Genomic DNA, 22,085 nt, shown 5'->3' with positions numbered 1-22,085 from the left:
CATACATATGTAAGTTGTAAGTCGTGATCTGAGGGTTGAATAATACATATGGAAGTGTTATTTTCTAATAACTTAAGCCAATCAAATTCAATTTTTTAATTTGTTCAGTGGACTGTTTTGGTGGATTTACTCGGTGGAAATAAAGGTCTATCAAGCCATCTCTTGAATTCTAACTTTCACGCTCTTTAAAGCTCTTTAAGTGAATGTAAGCGGCGTCGACATTTGCCGATTGTCGTAAGCCGGCTTGACATCGTAGAAAAGAAAAACAAGTTTCTTCCGACGCTAGGCCAGCAGCGACTGTGTCTGCGACTTCGGTGACTGAGACTACTGTTACTGCTGCTGCTGTTGAGCATACAATAGTTAACCTGTTTTTTCATTATAGATTTTGATTTGGCCTGCAACCGCTTAGCAACACTCCTGGCTTCACTCAGTACTCAGATGATCTTGTCAACTTGACCAAGTTATTTGAACTATGCACATGTGCAGGTTAGGCTGCCGACCAGCTAGAGTTGGGATTGGGATTCAGAGTCGGAGTCGAAGTCGAAATCATTGCCGTTGTCGGGCTAGGCTCTTGTTGTCATTTGAAGGCTGTTTGCCTGTGCCGGGTTGGGGCCGGACTGCAGCGACGTCGCGTTCGTAGACAAAGAGACGGAATAAAGTGAATGTACTTTCAAACCAAAGATCCGGTTTAAAGCTGAGCCAGCTAACAGACACAGCAACGAACGTTTTCACAAATGCTTGTGTAATATACATGTGGGCAATAGGGATGGGCGAGGGTATGTAAGAGGGAATGACGGTATGACTAAATATGCATGTATGTATGAACATACATATATACAAAGATATTTCACGTTTGTAAGTATGAATGTCGTTTTATGTGTATGTACATATGTATGTACATTCATTTCTTAACCTGTAAAGTCCCAAATCCCGTCGTAGACATAGAATCAATGAGCTTTCATATTTTTCTCGGCGCTCGCTTTTTCTAATAATGTACATATGTATGTACATATATGTATGTACAATAATTTCTCTATACCGACTCACAATCTTTTCATCGTCATCATCATAATTATGATCAACAACCTCAACTAACAGCAATGTGCATTTCTGTGAGTGAGTGAGTATGTGTGTATGGTTTTGTTGTTGTGCTATAAATGAAATTTCATTTGTGTGTAATAATAATTCGTCATGCTGGCCGCATTTGAACCCGCATCGCGTAGTCGCCCCCCGAAGTCCGCCCCTAAAATGCCAAAAAACAAGAAGAAGAAGAATGAAAACGCGAAATCGCTCTCTTATATGTATATTCTCTTACATGGCAAACACTCTTCGCTACTACGATCACTGCCAGCGCCGCTAGCGTCACTTCAAGTGGTTTTTACAGTTATATAGTATATAACTCGTACATAGCGAGAGGGAGGGAGATACATTTGTATCTGTTGGCTCTGGCACAAATATTTTTCGCCACTGACAACTTTTTTTTTCATTTGTTATTTTTCTTTTCATTATTATTATGTATGTATAATAATATTTGATTTGTGAATCACATCAAAAAAAAAAAAAAAACCGGGTGTGAGTTTAGGTTTAGTGTTCGCTAGAAAAAAAGAAACAAATACAACTTTTCGGTGTATATGATGAAAAAGAAGAAATAAAAGTAGGGTCTGTTCGTCTGGAGCGACAACAAATAATATTTATCTGCAATAACATTTTTAATCTATAAACAATAATTTAGAATTATGCCAGAATTTTATAAACCTTTTTTATTCTTTTTTGTTTTAGTGATTAGATGCCTGTCATGGCTCCAAAGCTAACTATTGACGTGATATTTTAATGACTTCCTCGATGATATGAGATGAATGAAAACTAAAAGTCCGTGATAACTTTTCCTCTGTCGAATATTCAATACCCTTGCAAGTTGATGTTTTCTCCTTGCACGTATAATTACGTTACATCATTATCGATCATTTATTTTTAAGTCCCAACATTCCGATGTTAATAATGTAATTTAACTACTATACAAAATCTCGAGTTTTTACACTTTTTTTACAGAAAAAATTTAAAGGATTTGAAAGTATTTTAAAAACTGTTCCAAAAAATTATTCAAATACGATTTTTCAAAAATTTTGTGTTAAAAATTGCATTTTAAAAAAATACATTATTAAAAAGGGTTCACTTGAGTTGTAATGTAGAAGGAACAATTACAGATATTTGTATATATTTTATTCCAACAGGCGACTCGATCCGTGTGAACACTAATATCTTGGAGGCTACAAAAGCAATATTTTTTTAGACTGGTGTTATACATAATGTGTACATACGCTGATCAATTTTTTGAATTTTTGTTCTACTTGGTGCACCGTATACCGAGGCAAGACGACTTATTCACATACTTAACTTAACAATATTATTTAGTTAGTTACTTAATTAATTAATAGTTATTTAGTTAGTTACTAAGAAAGACTAAGAGCTTCTTTCTCGCTCCCGCATTATTATTCGGGTATTATTATAGCCGAAGCTTACATACTTTTTAAAACACATATGCATGCATGTATGTATGTGAGTACAAAAATTCCTATTTGATAATAATATCGCTACAGGATCTCGATATCTACAATAGTACATTAAATGCTTATCTTTGCTTTGAGGAAATGAATTACTCCCTCAAAAACAAAAAGAAATCATTAGCCATTCACAGCGGGGCGTTATCGGCGAATATTCTCTTTAGCATATATTTTACCTACTCATAAACCGACGACATACATATGTATGTATTTACATTTGTACATACAGAATTGATGTCTCAAATTTTTTGCCGCCACTGTATGAAAACCGAAAATAGAAATTTACGAGACAATGCTCTCGTAGCGAAAAGTCAAACGATAAGGTAAATTTATAACTTTTATTTATTCTGTACATTGTTTTTTGTTTAATGTAAGACTATAATTAGCTAAATATGTACATGTATTTCTTGGAAACATAAAAAAGGAAAGTAGAAGCAAAAAGTAGAACCGAAACGTTCAACTTCTTTGTGAAACTCAAAACGTTTTATTTTCGAAAAAATTGATTTGTATAATTATCCAAGTGAGAATTTTTCTTTTTGACAAAATATTCGATAAATTTTAAATATCTTAAAACGTCTTCATTATCTGCGCATTCACGTGCAGAGTTGAAAACAATCTGCCTAAATAGTTTTTGCGCTAGGAGAGAATTGTCCAAAGGTTTTCCATTAGAGATCAAAGTTTCGAGGCGGCCAATTCAAAATCGGAATATTTCGTTTTGCAAAGATATTCATAGTTTTTCGTGCAGTATGAAACGCAACATTATTCTGCTGAAATATCCAGGAATATCCCTCTCTCACTGTTCACCAAAAAATATGAAAACTAAGTCAATCTGCATTCATTCAATGTGTCACGATGCAAATGGTTGACTTCTCAAAATATACAAGCGTTCTCAAACCGCTCCCCAAGCCTTCTATATGACTTTGGATGCCGTAGATCGCAATAAGAAAATGGTAGCCATTTAGGCCATCCAAATTTAATTTCCTCTCGTTTTGCCATTCTTTTATTCTAAAATGTTTGATTTGGGGCTATCGTATGAATAGCAAGTTGAGCTATTGTATGTATAGCTTATATAGAAACAGCAGACCGAAAAATAATTTTGTTTAAAACTTTACTGTTTCTTTTGTGATTATCACCGAAATAGATATAATATTAATACGATACACAATAAAGTATCATTCTGCCATATTTGATCAAAATCGGATGACTTTTAGAAACAAAGGTTCAGGTTATTGACAGAAATCTATAACGTCCAAAAGACAAAATTAAGAAAGAATTTACAAGGGTATACAGACTTTGGCACGGCCAAAGTAAGATTGGTCCTCTGTTTAGAAAACAGAAGAAGAAAATAATAAAGAATTTTGGTGTGAAATTGATCTCGACATTGTCGTTTTTCCCAAAAGCTGTACAATGAAATTGACACATGTGTATGGTAAATTAAACACACAATTTAAGTCATTTATATCTAGATGAAAGTAAACAGACATTTCATTTCGCCTTTACAACTGAGTCTACACAGGAGTCCCTCATTCCCATACCCATACCTGTTGCCATTCATTCTCCTAGTCGTTGGCGTTCTCGTATTCGTCGTCGTGTGCTTCGAGAGACCCTTTGTTTGATATATTTTCATCCGTTATTATTGTCCATCTGTCAGTTAAAAGCAAATATATTATCGTTTACAAGTAAGTAAAAAATTGGTTACGTCTGCACTTGTTTAAACAATTTCAATATTGTGTATTTTTATACCTGTGTGTATTCAATGCATACATTCATATGTATGTATGTATAACCAAACATAGGTACATAAATAAATAAGCATATATATTTGTTTCAGTTTCTTACAGGTGCACGATAAAGAATGACCAGGCTTGACTTGGTAGTCTTTGTCTTATCGTTTTTATTTCAGAATGCTTGACAATATATTAGATTTTGTGTGCAAATTCTTCTAGTCCACTCAATGGTCTACCATGATCAAGCAAAATTCAAAGAAAGAGCAAAAAGGAGGAATAAGAACAAAAAAGCAGAAATATTTATATGAGTATATTGGTATAAAAAATTCCCGCAGTCAAATCACAAGATTCTTGTGATTTATATCATAACAGAGAGACCTAAGCGAGAAAGAGCCGGCTACACGTACCGAGTTATGTATGCTCTAAAATTTAGAGTCTAAAACTTCGATAAGAAAGCGTCAAGAGGACCTACACAGATTGAAATTATTGGTCCCTAAAAAACTGATTGGGTTAAATTCACTATAGATACTATTGTGGGCAGACTTCCATGGCTAATTATGACTTTTATCAGTTGCAAAACTGTATTAAGTGACTTCAAGCTATCAACTGATTCCCCTCTTCAAGCGATAGCCATCCAAGATAATTCTGGTCCGGCCAAACTTTCATTTGAAATATTTCATATTTAACCAATCATGTTTCATGCGAATTTCATAATTTGAAGGCCCTTTTAAACGGATGTTTTAATTTGACCGTAATATCACTAACCATAGAATACATAGATGCGTCAAACTCAAGATTTTTTGATTACAAACGCTAGCCTGAGCCATGGCAAAATAAGTGTAAGGTAGTCTACTCGGCTGCCAAACTAGCTCTTGTATAATTATATGAGTGCGTTTGCTGTGACAAGCAAACGTGCACTGGCAAAAGAGCTAGTAAACCCGAAGTCAAAGGCAGCCGAGTAGACTACCTTACGAAAGCACTCGTTTTGCCATGGCCTGAGCCTGGAACCCCAGAGAACTTCGGCAAAAGCCGAACAGCCTAGAACAGGGCCCGGCACAAAGAGAGCGCTAAAAAAGTTTAGTTGTATGTGTGCACTTGCTTGTATGCGTATGTTGCTTTACACTGCGCAAAATTAAACTTCATCAAATTCTGCCTCAAATCAAGAAAACGAGTGCAGCAAATAATCTTATGGAAGAAAAAGATAGAGAAAACAAAGCAGCGATCAATTTTTTCATGTGTGTTCTCTCAACAAAGCGACATAGATCTGCTTGTGTCGAAATGCTGAGGGAAACTAAAAGCCTTTGTGAGGACTTCGGCAGCCGTTCGGTTACACGCATACGAGGTGCCGAACGTGTTCGTCCCCCGGGGGATATGAGTGCCGGGCTCTGATTTAGAGCAGGGCCCGGCACAAAGAGAGCGCTAAAAAAGTTTAGTTGTATGTGTGCACTTGCTTGTATGCGTATGTTGCTTTACACTGCGCAAAATTAAACTTCATCAAATTCTGCCTCGAATCAAGAAAACGAGTGCAGCAAATAATCTTATGCAAGAAAAAGATAGAGAAAACAAAGCAGCGATCAATTTTTTCATGTGTGTTCTCTCAACAAAGCGACATAGATCTGCTTGTGTCGAAATGCTGAGGGAAACTAAAAGCCTTTGTGAGGACTTCGGCAGCCGCTCGGTTACACGTATAAGAGGTGCCGAACAAGTTCGTCCCCCGGGGGATATGAGAGCCGGGCTCTGGCCTAGAACCCCAGAGAGCGGCCGCAGCGAGAGCATTATGAAAAACTTCGACCAAGCTGCTGGGAGTCGAAGAACCCCGGCCGCCCGATCGCCTAGCGAGCACACGCACACTAACAACAGAGCCACGTCGACACTTTAAAAAGTGCCGTTCTGTAGTTAAGCACGCATCTCATTTTCGCATCGTCGCTAGCTCGTCGAAAACTCAAAAAGTCTGCGAGCGAGCGATTGAAATACGATGTTGTACAACTTCACGTCACACACATACTACGAAGCCTGAGCATGTACCGACGAGTGTACACATACATATGCAAAACGAGAACACAGCGATACAGACGTGCGTTCATCGTTCTTCGATGCGTAGCGACACTGCTGCGAGCAAACGTTTTTCGCTCTCGCTGCGGCCGCTCTCTGGGATTCTAGGCTGTTCGGCTTTTGCCGAAGTTCTCTGGGGTTCCAGCCTCAGGCTAGCGTTTGTAATCAAAAAATCTTGAGTTTGACGCATCTATGTATTCTATGGTTAGTGGCAATATCTAATGAATATCTATGTGCCCTTAGGGAAACGGACTTTCATTTCGTATCATCGTTGCGTACAGATACGTCTTCCTAGAAATTTGGAGTGTTGGGTAGTAGTGATACTTGTATAGTTGTTCCAGCATACAGGGTATCATTTAAGTCGTTGCCATGACATAGAAAAATGATTGTATTTACCTCTTAGATGAGCATAGCTGCCAATTCTTTGACTCTTAATCTTCAAAAGCAAAAATACGGCCAATGCGGTGTTTGTGTTGAGGTCAATGATTTCTGCGTTGTTTTTACGCTTTTGACGGTTTCTTTTCGTTGTTGTTGTGAGCATATTCAATATTAATTTAAATGAAGTAAGTCGTCTCGCCGACTTTGGCATACCAGGCACCAAGTAAAAGAACTGTTGTAAATTAAAAATCCAAATAATGGGAATGCTATCCTGCCCACTCTTACAAGCACATTAGCACTTTTAATGACCCGGCTTATTAAAAAGCGTTTGTACACATAATTTGGCTAATCCGATTTTAATATGATTCGGTATATTGATAAATATTACATAAATATTGGTAAAGATGATCTCCGTACATACCAAAATTTGTATGGATGGACATTTCAGTTGATGCTACTTCATGGGATCGGAAAAATAAAAAATTCCTTTTGTCTGTTACATACACTTTGGCGGCCTTACATGAACCTTTAACCCTATGGGTGCATGGTATAAAAAGTTTTGTGGCTTATGTAAACATGTATACATACATATACACTCATAAAAACACGAATATTCAGCAAACATCAAAATAATAATAATCTAAAAAGAAGAAAAACAACAACAAAATCAAAATGTAATGATGACATAATTGCAGATATATGTATGTATTTATGGACATACATGCATATGTACATATGTACGCATATAGTCGGGAACGCAACTTATGCATATGATACTATCTTATGATTCATGGTCGCCCTATGTTATCTGTCAATTGTCATCAATGTTTTTAAGAAATATCTCGAAGGCCTAGTGAGGTGTGATAGGCAATGTTTCAGTTTCAATTTTTCCCTTTTTATTAATTAGACTAAAAAGAATTTCTTGTATAATGGCTGAATTTCGGGCGGTAAAAAGTTGCCATAAAAGTGATGCAAATACCATTGGATGGCTTCAGTAGAAGAACGGAAACCGTCGTAACGAAATGTGCAAATATCTTTTGTGTTTCTTAATCATAGGTGTTGGTCTGTTATGGAATCACAGGGCAGTCAGGGCAGAAATCTTCGACGAGTGCGCCGATGAAGAAGATGGCACGTATGTGCAAAGCTGGGAGAGCTGCCAATCCTATGTGTATTGCATGGGTGAAGATTCCGGGAGGGGCGATTGTGACGATGGAGAGTATTTTGATGCGGATTCAGGTAGCTGTGATGCGCGAGAAAATGTTCGCTGCTTCCTAGACGAGGTGGACGAACCACCGGTAGAAGAGCCCGATGACGACGAGCAGGTGGAGGAAGAGGAGCAGCAACCAGAAGTGACTCCCAGCACTCCAAGGCCATCCACTCGACCCGACGATCCAACACCGCCGACTGTGACTGAGAATAATGCCGAAGTGGATTTTCTCAACATAGCTCCCGTGGTGAAGCCCACTTGTCCCATCACTGATGACCCCAGTCAAGTGATCCTCATGCCGAGCAATGACTCATGCACGGATTATTATCTCTGCTATCATGGACATGCCATGGAGATGCATTGTACCGATCAATTACATTTCAATGCCTTTACAGGCCAATGCGATTATCCAGAAAAGGCTCATTGTTTGGTAGATAATCGAAGCAAAAGTAATCCATTGATTCTTTAGATCTTAATCTGTTTGCTATTTTAGCTTGAACGTCCTTCTGCACATAAGTGCTTGCCGACCATGACGGACTTCTTTCCCCATCCGGACAATTGCAATTACTTTTATTACTGTATCAAGGGGTTTCTGACGCTTCAGCAATGCCCCTTCTATTACGGCTGGGATGTCCAGAGACGAAGTTGTGTGCAAATTAATGTGGCCGAGTGTTATAACAAAGCACGACGGACGTAATCCGTATAATGCATATGTCTCTATATACATATGTACTGATACATGTTGTTTTCAGGGATTCTCCTAGTTTAATTTATAATCGAAATCAAAAAAGATATGGGTTTTCCCTTTCTCTGTAATCAATGAGCGATCCTTTAGAAGCCAACATAAAAAAGAAAAAAATTTTACCCAAAAAAAAGACTCTAGATAAGAAGCGAAATAACCGTAGCAAAGAATTTTATTAGAGCTATGTTCATTGTATAGTTGATAAGTTGATAAGTGACTTACATGAGTCGATTAATTAAATATAACTAATTTAAAAGACACTTCTCTGAGCTATAAAAAGCTAGATACCCGTCCCTGGTCTGTACACACATCGAAGATGAGCCAGTCCCAACGCATTAAAGTCGTTTTGTTCATTCTGTACGGCATTTTTGTCGTTGGCATCATTGGTCTAAATATCCCGGAATGTGATAACCAAGACGGATTAATCACTAATACGCTTACGAACTGCTCATACGGCTACATATATTGCAACGCCACCAATTCCCAATATTGTGTGGACGCTGCAAATTGTAGTGAAACCTATTTCTGCAATGCTACAACAACAACAACGATAGCAACAACAACAGCAATACCCACAACACCGTCTAATAATATTAGTACAACGAGCAGTATCAACAGTAACAGCACCCTTAGCTCAGCGGAAGTGCGTCAAAGGTGCCAATTAGGCATTACGGGAAAGTATCCCTATCCCAACAACAGTAATTACTACTATAATTGCATCAATGGATATCTTCTGGTAGAACAGTGTCCCTTCTGCTACTTATTCAATACGGACAATGGCAGCTGTACAGGCCTAATGGCAAATTGTTCGTTTAATTAATTTTCATGTTGTATCAAATCTTTCAGACAGTACGATACAATACAATAAATTGATTTTAAAATGAAGTATTAAAGTAGCGTGTGCATCTTATCAAATTGTTAGATTTTCGCTTCACTTATAAAGCGAGTGTTATTGGGAAATCGACGCAACAGTTCTTCGAATTTCTGTGGATGTGGAAAGTTTTGTTACCGCTTCTTTGCCTAATGGCATGGCCGGCAGGATTACAGGCCGAAGTTCTGCAGGAATGCGAAGGAGTTATCATCTCCCGCATAACAAATTCCAATCCAGATTGCAGTGAATTTGTCTATTGCAATGGTGAAGATTCCTTTTACTGCAATGGAGATTGTCTTGAGCCCGTTGAATGCTATCGATCCGAGTTTACTACATTACAACCACCGATTGCGGCGCCGAAAACAACACCGACCCTCAGAACAACGCTCACACCAATCCCACCAACAGTGATTCCAACAACTCTGAAAACTACAACAACCTCAAGGATAGGAAATAAGTCTTCGACCAAATCCACAAGCCGTGCAGTAAAAACAACCACAGAGTTACCCTCTACTGATTTCCAACTGCTTTGTAAGATCAAGGGAGACAACTCTGTTTATCCGTATCCAGCGAATCCAAACTATTATTATCATTGTATGGCAGGTTATTTGCTCCTACAACAGTGCCCGCAAAATTTTAGTTTTGATGCGATCCAAGGTCAATGTATTACAGCCGCTACATAACCTTATCAAATGTGAGATTTCCCCAAAATAAAGACATGTTTCTAAGCAAATTAATTTCTGATAAATGAGACGAAAACTAATTTAGGCAAAACAACGTCAACAAAAAATTAAGTACATTGAGCTCAGCACTGCAGAGCGTAGTCTTCGTTTAGAAACCTCAGTGTCAACATGTCCTCATCCATGTCATTTTTGTGGCTCTTTGGATTGTGTACCCTACTTCTCGGATGCCTCGGTGATATATTTGAGGAGTGCAATGATAGCAACAACGGCATGTATATAGCCTCCTCGAAAAGTTGCGCCCATTATATTGCCTGTGAGGGCGAGGATTCCTTTGAGGGAGAGTGTGGAGAGGGAGATTATTTCAATGCCCAGGATCAAGTTTGTGAGCTAATGCTCGACGTGGACTGTCGCACGGGTTTAGCTGTACAAACAGAGCCGGAGTCAGTACCAATAGAGCTTGGAAGGCCAGAACAGGAAGCAGTGGGACAGATCACAACCTTATTGCCCACTTCCATAGCTGTTTCTACGCAATCTTCGGCAATGTCAACAGTCACGTCTAGTGCATCCTTTTCAAATTTCATCTCAACTGCCTCGCCCTCAGTCATTGTGGTAGGCACTGTATGTCCAACTCAGGACAATCTAAACCAAATTGTCCTGCTTCCAAATCCCAATTCTTGTACGGATTATTTCATATGCTATCATGGCCAAGCGCAGGTCTTGAGCTGCTCCCCCCAGCTGCATTTTAATCCCTGGACGGGCAAATGTGATCGACCCGAGAACGCGAAATGCCTGGTTTGTGGTTAATTGTGATGAAGTTAGAAACAATATTCAACATATTCTTCTTCTATATCCTTCGCAGACCACAAATATAAGTGCTCGAGAGCAATGCAAGGTCCATGTTGTGGATGTCTATCCGCATTTGGACAACTGCAACTATTTCTATAGTTGCAACAAGGGATACCTGATGGTACAACAATGTCCTATCTCCTTCGGCTGGGACTTCGAAAAGCGTTCGTGCATGGAAATTAGTCATGCTAAATGCTATAATAGTAAATCAAGCATTTAGTTTAAAGAAATATATTAATCAATTAATCATAAAAGCCTAAGACTATTGTATTTTAGCTTCAAACTTGATACATTAAAGACGTTTATTTGAAATACAAAATTGAGAAAATGTTTGAAAGGTTTCATTTTAAGTCTTCCTGTGATAAAACGGTTTGCTAATCATGGCAAATATGTAAGTGTATTAGAATTTAATTATACTATCTCTTTGGTTTTTATGTTCTCAATAAGCGTAAAGTATAAAACCAATAGATTCATAATATAAAAAATGTAAATGGGTTTTTTTTAAACCCTTTAAAAACAAAAGGAAGGTTCGGCTATATGTGTAACGAAATGTATTTCCCTTATTCCTGTTTATTGGTTTGACAAATCTTAATTGACTGGCTCTATCTCTTATAATTTTCAACATTTTGCCAGATGCCGATTTGGTGATGTAAATATATCATATAATAATACCATACCTACATATGTATATATAATCGACTGAACAGGTTGCAGTATTCAAAAGACGTTTCGCAAACGGCCTTTTACTACTTATATATTAGCCATGAATGATGAAATGCCATTTACTTCGCATGGTCTCTATTCCAAGGCCACCTTAGCTAAAAACCGATCACAATACAATACAATTCTTAATGAATCATAGGTCTTATGATAAGTGATAACACTTAACACTATATATTCCATATCTGTGAAACAATATGAACCTTGAACCATGCGGTTGTACTAGAAACATCTTCACAGAAATGGGCCAATTTTTTTTGCCAACATAATTAATTTTGTTGTTGTTGTTCGCTCTTTTTATTTATGCGAGTTAATCGCAAATTTTTATATTGTGCAGGTGGGAGGGTGTGAGGGTGTTTTTGTGTGAGTGGTGAAAAATTAATAATGCAGTAGGGCCAATTAGAAAAATATTTTATCTAGTTATTCTCTTTTTTGGCAAAATACTGTCAGTTGGTTAGTTGTTATCATCTTTGATTGACACGCAGTTGAAAAATGTTAATTACCTGATATTGTGCGAAGAGGTAGACAGAAGACGACTTATTCTTCTGTCATGGCAAGTCGACAATATAAGTTCAAAAGATCTATCGAAATTAGAATAAAATTGCCTTGAAGATGATTCGGAACTATTTCTATCTAGGTGGTATACATTATTTGAGTCCATATTTAAGTGAGTCTTTAAATGTTGAAATGTTTATTTCATTACATTTTAGTGACTCTAGTGACATTCGCTGGAGTAGCGCCAGATTGGGCTGCTCCGGGTGTAGGTACTGGGGCGAGACCTTTCAAGCCAACCAATTCGGTGACCATTCGCCAAAGTGCCAGCAATTTGTGCACGAATCACTTGTTCGGAGAATTCGTTGAGCACCCGGAGGACTGCAGAATGTTCTTTCTGTGCATGGAAAATGGGGATGCAGTGCTAGCATCTTGTCCCAGCACCATGCTATTCAATACAGAGAGCAGACTTTGCGACGCCGCTGAAAATGTGCGTTGCAGCAATGCCACCAATACGATTCCCCAAAATCCTTCGGATACCGAGCAAACAAATGACCAGGTAACCGATGCCGCTTCTTACTGTGCAAATCTGACGCCATTGCAGTCAAACGATCGCATTGTCTATATAGGCAGCTCCACGAGCTGTGGTAATTATTATATTTGCTACTACGGCCAGGCCATACTGCAGGAGTGCAGTAAAGAGTTGCATTGGAATGCGATCACTGGTAAATGCGACATACCAGTGAGAGCGCAGTGCACCGTTGGGGGTGAGCAGATGCCCCCAGATTCGGCCAGTAATGGCAACCCAAGTCCGCTTGGGGACGGAAATTCGGCCAATGAGTTCATCCATTGCCCTGCCTATGGCCAGCATTTGTATCCGCATATGAAGCGATGCGAGTTCTTCATTTACTGTGTCAAAGGCCATGCCACTTTGCAGCAGTGTCCCTTCTACTACTTCTTTGATGTCGTCACGAAAAGCTGTCAATGGTCTCGAACGGCCTTGTGTGCTAGAAATTTGCAGTTACCCCGACAATTAAAACATTCCTAATTCCGCAGTCGACTCTAATTTGTTTTATTTTAATTTAATGACTAAATATACAGCAGGCCTATGCAGATCAGCCAACTTATCGCTGACGTCCGTCCAAAATGTAGACTTGAAATAGTTAACTCGCCTATATTTACACCTGTCTCTGTGTTGAAAATAAAATAGAATGATCTTTCTTATTTTTTGAACATTTGTAGTGGATACAAGAACTCAATATATGTATGCTAAGTGATATGATATGAAGTCCATCTGCACAAATTCAGTATGGTTCTAAATTCATATGGGTCTAAACATATAAAATATATATGTACATGTATATAAAAAAATGAAGTCCTTAGTGGACAAGTGGCCTAATTATTTAGGCCTTTAAATAACCAGGATACCGATCGGAGCCAAGCGAAGTGTATGGGATGTGTGTGTAGTTTTTCGTTTATTATAGAACTATGTCCTATACTGATAGTAATAATAATTATAAAGAATAAAAAACTTGACATTGAAATCATCAGGAGCTTGTTTCGATCAAAGCTTTGTAGCATTTTAACAATACAATAGTACAATACTAATGTTTTTTTCACCCTTTGCATCACTAGGTACAAATTCACAAATCCATATGAAAACATCGATGACCTTGAAATTACTAATCGATGTTGGGTCAAAACATCAGGTTTAAATCTCGATGCACCGATGTACATACATATTATGTACATAGGTATGTCCGATGTTTTTAACAAATATATTTTTGCGAATTAATCAAGTTCACCTTTTCTCAGCAAACTGATGCTCTCAAAATCGAGTTCGTTTTAAATGAAATTTAGGATGTCGATACAGACCAATTATTTTGATTGACTGGCATAGTTAAAAATGAAGTAAGTAAGTCGTCTCGCCGACTTAGGTATACCATACACCAGTAAAGCAAATATTTCAACTTTATTAAACAAATGCATTTTCACATGCTTCTTACAAGCATATCTTAGTATCTCGCTCACTCAATCATACGAGCACCCTAGCGCCCCCACCAGCCAACGGCCAACTCCGCCCTTATGGAAAAACGTTTATATGCATAACTCGACTGTTTTTTGTCCGATTTTGATCAAATTTAGTATTTTGCTAGATATTAGTATTAAATTTAAGTGTGCCAAATTTGATTGCATAAGGTAAAAAAATACAGGAGATAATCGAGATTTTCAAATTACGTGGGCGGAAAAGGGCGTGGCAAAATTTTTATACATACAAAATGTGTGCATTTACTAAGCGAATATACATACCAAATATGGTGTCTCTAGCTGGAATAGTTTTTGAGATAAACGCTTTTTTTAAATTGCGGGGGCGGAAAGGGGCGTGGCAAAAATTTGAAATAAACTTGATCACTCTACATACTACACGAGTCTACATACCAAATTTGGTGGCTCTAGCTCTTACAGTCTCCGAGATCTAGGTGTTCATACGGACAGACGGACGGACAGACGGACATGGCTAGATCGACTCGGTTGTTGATCCTGATCAAGAATATATATACTTTGTGGGGTCGGAGATGCTTCCTTCTGCCTGTTACATACATTTTGGCGACTTTAATATACCATTTCACCCTATGGGTGTATGGTATAAATAGTATTTTTAAAGAGGGACGGCTAAAGCTAGATTTCAGTATTGGCAAACGCTATTTTTTATTTGGCGCGTTGTTTGACCGCCCTGGAAGACAAATATTTTACTCTGAATTATAAAATTGAGCACCCGAATATTGTATTCTCAACTATATTTGTTGTCTAAAATCAAGAAATAATGTAAACTCAACAATATTTTCGTTTGTTGAGAACAGTGCGTAGTGAGTATCCGAAATTTGGCATCTAGCAACACTATCTCCAAATTTGACAGCTTCTTTTAGCCGGAAAGAGCTACTTTTAGCTATAGTCAAGTTAAAAGCTTAATTTTTCTTTTGTTAATTACAAAGACTACATAATAAATCGCCAAGGCGCACCTGAGGTCGTGCTCGTGGAATTTTTCTCTTTCGTTTGATACCAAATTTATGCAGTTTAAGCGCGTTTTGGGCCTGAGTAGCTTAAGTAAATATTTACTGTTCATAAAGTTCACCAAGTTGTGTATAAAAATAAACTGACTTACATACTAAAAATAACAGGGTTCAAATTTACCCAGCAAAAACAAACATAGTTCAAATTTCGCTTCACAAAACAACAATGGCGTTTACCAAAACTGGATCCCATTTTATTCATTCCCGCCGTTTCACAGTTTTACAGCACTGAAATCTCGAGTAGTTTAAGTAAATATGTATTTCTAATTTATTTTTCTTTCGCAGATATGTGCCACTTTTTACAACTACAAAATTATCGAATGTGAAAGAAAAAATAATGGCAACAGCATTTGCAGCCCAATATATGCTACAAAGTTGCGCTTTGCTCTAAGCGTGAACGTCACCGGTAAAGTGAATAGGTCACGTTTAATACATTTGTATGTAGATAACTATTTATTCGTGTGACCGTAGTAGCGACGGGGCTCTGCCAAGAAAAAAAAAACAAAATATTTAAACATAGTGTAAGAGGGGCAAAGCAAAAAATCATTTCAACTACAAAATATGGAAGATTCAAAGGAAAATATTTGAAATAATAATATTGAGAAATTTGAATTAAGAATTAATATTATTCAAAGAAGCGGCAGGTAAACTATAAACCCAACCACGCAAGGCCAAAGTGGTGATATTGAGCATTATATCGAAGTTCTTGGAAGATTCTGGAGTATACAGTGGGTGGCAGGGGTACCAGGCCAGACTTTGTGGGGCTAAACGAGTGGGAGGAAAATGTTAGGGAATTTTTTCGAGATTTTCCGCAAACGCCGTCGCTGCGACGATGGTGACGAAGTGGTGGGGAATGTGCCGCTGCCATCAGAGAGACCAGATGCTCATGATGACTCTGAATTGGTCAATGAATTTTGCACCAACAACAACAACAATACACAAATCGATAGGTAATTAAATACTATATTAATAATATTTTATCTTTTTCTTACAGTTTGCTTGTGTATGCGTGCGTGTATGTGAGTGTGCGTGTGCCCCAATGTGTGTGTGTGTGTGCTGTGTGTTTGAGTAAACAAAATCAGAGAGATCTGCGCGAACAGCAACCAAACCCACACACAGAGCTTAAGACATAAAAAAAAACAAAAAAATCAAATCGACAGAAAAAGCTAAATTCAGTTGAAGACAAGTTTAATCGTACCCCTGACCAGCGGCTGAAGACTTATTTCACTCTGGATCAGCCGCAGGAGATGGATATTGATGTGCCCACAGTGCACCCAAGCGAGTATCACCATCACCACCACCACCACCAGCCCAGCAATAATTCCTCTGCTTTATCATCATCCGCTGCCAACGTCTATCACTCGGAATCATCAATGAACTTTGATTATTTGCAAGGACTTCAGGCCGGATCCCATCTTGCCTCAAGCTCATCCTCCGCAGTCGGTGGCGGTAACGGTGGCGGTGTCAGTGCGAACAGCTCATATGGACTCGTCGACGACAGTAGAGCCATGGACAGGTTGTTATTTCATTCATCCATCCATCCATCTATTTATCCAACCACCGTTCTACGGAATTTCATTATCTTTCTTTGTTGTACTTCTTCACACTTGCTACCATTTCGTTTCATTTGCTTTATTAAACCGTAGTTATTCATTGTACACGTATATATATATATATACATATAGATACATACATATAACGCATATTATATTAATCTATAATATAAGTTATATACAGCCATATGCATATATGTATACACATATGGTGTTAAATATTGGTGGTAGCTGTTTAAGTACGCCCACATAAGCTCCATGGTCTTGTGCGGGCGCCTCTTTTTTTCCATTTCTGAATTTTGTTCATGCTTTTATTTGTATAGAAGATACCTATATTTGGTTATCAATAGGACAGCCTAACACAATCTAATTTCTGCCTTTTTCTTTTCATGTCAATCGCATAACCCACATACAACACGTGTGTTAGACCTTTTAATGCCAACGAAAGGTAACTGTTTAGTAGAAAAGAATTATCATAAATAGTCAATTGATTCAGACCTTCGATCCGACTAATCTTACAGATTCGTTAGTATTATGGATCAATTGGATGCGCGAGTCGAAAGGTTTCGTAAAGACGCATTGAATTTACAGGAGAAGAAAGACTACCTCTTAATGTCCATGGATCTCATCAAAAGCAATGAAATGCTACAGAACATGAGTGAAGGTAATAAAAGTGAAAAATATCTATTAGACTACATATGTACATACATATATACCGTATACACAATTATAATGATATACCACTTAGAACAAGGAAATGTGAAACACAAATACTACTTATAAAGATAAATGAAGTAAGTAAGTCGTCTCGCCGACTTAGGTATACCATACACCAGTAAAGCAAATATTTCAACTTTATTAAACAAATGCATTTTTAGTATAATTTAGCATATCTTAGTATCTCGCTCACTCAATCATACGAGCACCCTAGCGCCCCCACCAGCCAACGGCCAACTCCGGCCTTATGGAAAAACGTTTATATGCATAACTCGACTGTTTTTTGTCCGATTTTGATCAAATTTGGTATTTTGATAGATATTAGTATTAAATTTAAGTGTGCCAAATTGGATTGCATGAGGTAAAAAAATACGGGAGATAATCAAGTTTTTCAAATTACGGGGGCGGAAAAGGGCGTGGCAAAATTTTTATACATACAAAATGTGTGCATTTACTAAGCGAATATACATACCAAATATGGTGTCTCTAGCTAGAATAGTTTTTGAGATAAACGCTTTTTTTAAATTGCGGGGGCGGAAAGGGGCGTGGCAGAAATTTGAAATAAACTTACTCTCTCTACATACTACACGAGTCTACATAAAAAATTTGGTGGCTCTAGCTCTTATACTCTCCGAGATCTAGGTGTTCATACGGACAGACGGACGGACAGACGGACATAGCTAGATCGACTCGGTTGTTGATCCTGATCAAGAATATATATACTTTGTGGGGTCGGAGATGCTTCCTTCTGCCTGTTACATACATTTTGGCGACTTTAATATACCATTTCACCCTATGGGTGTATGGTATAAAAATTACAAGAGGGCCGGGGCTAACTTTGACCGCGTCAAAGTTTGTATACCCTTGCAAGTTTTTTGTGTAAAAGGTCTAATATTTGCGAAAGAACGGCTTAGGAAATAACGAAGATATTGATCAAAGTCACTGTTCCCCACCGATTTTTCCTATGGAAGCTATATGATATAGTCGCCCGATCTTAATCAAATTTGACATTATGACAATTGCTTCAAAAGTAACGAAGTTATTGACAAAAGTCACTGTTTTCGACCGATCATTCCTATAGGAACTATATGATATAGTCACCCGATCTTGATCAAACTTGGCACAGTCGGACGGACGGACATGGCTATATGAACTCGTCTCGTCATGCTGATTAAGAATATATATACTTTATATGGTCGGAAATGCTTCCTTCTATGCGTTGCACACTTCTGACCAAAATTAATATATATCCTTTCTGCAAGGGTATAAAAATGTAAGTCGTTTCGCCGGGTATACCATGCACCAAGTAAAACAAATATATTAAATTTGTAACAACAAATTTATTTATAATCATTTTTACTAGTGGAAAACGTTTATACGGCTTTAATTTAACGTTGAATTTGGAAATTGAAACTGATCACTATACCAAATTTGGTGCCTCTATAATATATGTATACATATGTATGTACATATGTATGTATAATGTACTGTCTCCACACACGAACACTAGCCCCGCCACTGCCCTACGGCCAACTCAGCCCTAATAAACCGCACTGTAAAACATGTTTTTTCGTATATTTTGCATGTTTCTAGTCCGAATTCAACAAAAATTGGTAGGTTGGTGGAAATAAATAAGAAAAATTAGTCTGCAGAATTTAATAGCGATAGACAAAAAATTCGAAAGCCAATGGTTTATGTCTAAATTATGGAGGCGGAAGTAGGCGTGACAAAATTTCAAATAATCATAATCCAATCCATTGCGAATTTGGGGACTTCAACTTTGCTAGTTTTCGAGAAAATCAGTTTTATTTAATTTGCGGCGGAAACAAACCCTTCTAAGTCAGGATACATACCAAATTTTAAACCTCCAGCTGTTATAGTTAAAAAAAAAACCATTTTATGTAAATTCTGGGGAGTAACCAAAATTGAAATTTACAATATATATATGTTTTAAATACTACACGACTCTACATACCAAATTTGGTGGCTCCAGGTCTTTTAGTCTCCGAGATTTAGGTGTTTATATAGATGGACAGGCGGGCATGGCTAGATCGACTCGGCTGTTGATTCTGATGAAGAATATACATATATACCTTATGGGGTCGAAAAAGCTTCCTTCTGTCTGTTACATACATTTTTAAGACTTTAATATACCATTTCACCCTATGGGGATAAAAATAAATTTCTTCAATACCACTTATAGCGAATTTTCGTTACAACGAAGCAATATGATCGGTATTGAGTATTGTTATAACCGGCATCTACTGTATGTACCTGAGTAAAAGTAATATCTGTGAATAATTTGAATGACACATTTCTGTTTACAAATTTTTGGCGTATTTTTTATGTATACCATTGCTACAAGCTGTAGTGCTATAGATTATTAAGAGAACAAAGTGCAATTCCTTGTACAACATAGAGATTTTATTTCATATTAGAATTAGTTGATTCATTGCAACATTTCATTGTTCGCCATTTAAAAACGCTTTTTGAAAAATATACTGTTAGTAACAAAATATATAATTGAAAATACCAGAATACGAACTAATTTCAATGTTTTCAACCTGGGTACTTACAAAAAGTATTAAACCCTAAAATAATTAAAGAAAATGTAAAGCACAAAGAGGTACATATTTGGAAAAGAAAGAGTACATATTTAAATTTTCAAAAAGTAACTAAATTTGTATAACTTATCAATAAGAGGTATCATTTAGTTTGAAGAAAAATACAGTTGATGCCGGTTATAACTATGCCATTTACAACAATATTCCGCTTGCAACTAAGGTCGTTTTGATTGGCTTTATATAAATTTCTATGGAAGCACAATCGGCTATAACGAAGCAATATTGCTGGTCCCTTGGGTATCGTGATTTATCGGCTTCTTTTCTGACTGCTCCTTACGACTGCTGACACTTCCGACTGCTGACACTTCCGACTGCTGAACTTCGCCTACTGACTTCGACTGTTGTTGCGTTGCCAATCTGCATAAGGGAGTTGCCATCAGGTTGCATCTGCCTTACCCCATCTCACATACTTTCTGTCTCTTTCTACTTCGGTAGAACCGAAATTTTTCTGTCATTTGCCTTTTACACAACTTAAAACAAAATTTGATGAAAAACCCACTTTTTGTTTCTGTTTTACATTATAAAAAACGGCTTATCCTTTTTAAAATATCCTCCTAATGAAGTATACATATCATAAAACGTTAAAGCACGATCGGTTAGGTCGTTTTCGTGATGCCCCACTGACCAGTTAATAGTTGCAATTTATGAACCACAAAAAGTTATCAAGTTGCATCGTAATATTCTTCAAATGCGGACGGACGGACAAACGGGCATGGCTAGATCAACTCGACTAGGTAAGCTGATCAAAACACAAATCTATTCGTTCTGAGGGTCGGAAAGTTCTCCTTTACTGCGTTACAAACATCTGATAATTTTTTTAATATTTTTGCTCAAGGTATAAATATAAAATGATATACTTTGGCTCATCAATAATTAATTAATTTTTAATAAATATTTTCATTGTTTTGCAGCCGAGCGGGAGGAGATCATGTTGTACATTCAACGGGTTAGTTTACGATTGGGCACTGTGGAGCTAAATGTGCGCACTGTGCGTGACAATTCCCAGGAGGATTCCCTTAGTCAGATAAACGCTTTAATCGATACAATGATCAAAATGGGCGACCCCGTGATTGCTCGACAACGATGCCAATTATATTTAAACGCGTGCTGTAGCAGCACTATGGATCCATTTGGACACATGGACGCCGTTCCCGAATCAGATTTGGGACCGATTGACAAGAAATTCGAGAGTGCTTTGCTGGGTTGCACACTGGATGATCAAAAAAACATAAAGAAACGATTACAGGCATTAATGGGATATCTGAATAAGCAAACTGTTAACAACTAATTTCTGATACACTAGTTTTCAAAATTTCATGTCATCGTGCAAACCTTAAAAATGAAGACTACTCTACAGTAATTTGAGGTTGGAAAACACGAAAATGTTATCCGTTTCGAGACTTTGGAAAAATACCGGGTCTTAGGCTTTGCTTTATGAATATTTCCTTGTAAATGTCTCGTTAACCAATCTGTCTACCACTATTTTTATCATCTTTGATCAAGAAATTAAAGCGATTGAAGTGTCAACGTAGGAAAAACGAAATATTTCCGCATATCTGTAGCAAGTGCCTAAATACTTAGGTTAACCAAAGAGAAACATATGTTTTGTTGCGTTATTCCACCTCAAGTTACTGTTGAACTTTTATTTTTTGAATGTGTAAACTAGTGCAAATTATTTAGAATTAATTTTTTTTTGTGTCCGAGTTGAACCAAAACCAACGTTATGCGATGTACCCTAACATACTTGAAGAGCATTATTAAACCAAAAACAAAAGCTAAAACGTATGCATATACATATGTATAAGTTACACAATATAATAGCAAAAAAAAAAAGAAAAAAA

General features: G+C 37.4%; 5 protein-coding genes across 6 annotated transcripts; all 5 read left to right on the top strand.

Moving 5' to 3' along the window:
* Positions 1-7,727: 7,727 nt before the first annotated feature.
* On the top strand, positions 7,728-8,818 carry LOC6651978 (probable chitinase 10). Its single transcript, XM_002074396.3, has 2 exons — positions 7,728-8,355; positions 8,419-8,818. Exons 1-2 carry the CDS (start codon positions 7,741-7,743, stop codon positions 8,620-8,622), a joined length of 819 nt encoding a protein of 272 aa, XP_002074432.3. The 5' UTR covers positions 7,728-7,740; the 3' UTR covers positions 8,623-8,818.
* Positions 8,819-8,983: 165 nt separating this feature from the next.
* LOC124460611 lies at positions 8,984-9,995 on the top strand. The gene is made up of 2 exons (XM_047011803.1): positions 8,984-9,473; positions 9,865-9,995. The coding sequence occupies exons 1-2, from the start codon at positions 8,984-8,986 to the stop codon at positions 9,993-9,995; spliced, it is 621 nt and encodes a 206-aa protein (XP_046867759.1).
* Positions 9,996-10,383: 388 nt separating this feature from the next.
* On the top strand, positions 10,384-11,287 carry LOC6651976 (probable chitinase 10). The gene is made up of 2 exons (XM_002074394.3): positions 10,384-11,013; positions 11,081-11,287. The coding sequence occupies exons 1-2, from the start codon at positions 10,390-10,392 to the stop codon at positions 11,285-11,287; spliced, it is 831 nt and encodes a 276-aa protein (XP_002074430.3). The 5' UTR covers positions 10,384-10,389.
* A 1,112-nt stretch (positions 11,288-12,399) lies between these two features.
* Positions 12,400-13,327, top strand: LOC124460610 (probable chitinase 10). Its single transcript, XM_047011802.1, has 2 exons — positions 12,400-12,427; positions 12,498-13,327. Exons 1-2 carry the CDS (start codon positions 12,400-12,402, stop codon positions 13,325-13,327), a joined length of 858 nt encoding a protein of 285 aa, XP_046867758.1.
* Positions 13,328-15,815: 2,488 nt separating this feature from the next.
* Positions 15,816-22,025, top strand: LOC6651974 (BAG family molecular chaperone regulator 2). 2 transcript variants are annotated; one of them, XM_002074392.4, is made up of 5 exons: positions 15,843-15,994; positions 16,345-16,866; positions 17,331-17,351; positions 17,425-17,567; positions 21,156-22,025. In XM_002074392.4, exons 2-5 carry the CDS (start codon positions 16,598-16,600, stop codon positions 21,530-21,532), a joined length of 810 nt encoding a protein of 269 aa, XP_002074428.1. In that variant the 5' UTR covers positions 15,843-15,994; positions 16,345-16,597; the 3' UTR covers positions 21,533-22,025. The 2 variants fall into 2 exon arrangements, with proteins under 2 accessions (XP_023036721.1, XP_002074428.1); XM_023180953.2 differs by lacking the exon at positions 16,345-16,866 and having other exon boundaries at positions 15,816-16,300.
* The last annotated feature ends 60 nt before the right edge of the window (positions 22,026-22,085 follow it).

Source organism: Drosophila willistoni (assembly GCF_018902025.1).
Source record: "Drosophila willistoni isolate 14030-0811.24 chromosome XR unlocalized genomic scaffold, UCI_dwil_1.1 Seg106, whole genome shotgun sequence".
Classification (NCBI taxonomy): Eukaryota; Metazoa; Arthropoda; class Insecta; order Diptera; family Drosophilidae; genus Drosophila; species Drosophila willistoni.
Note: the sequence above shows the minus strand (reverse complement) of the source record. Positions and strands in the feature narration are given on the sequence as shown.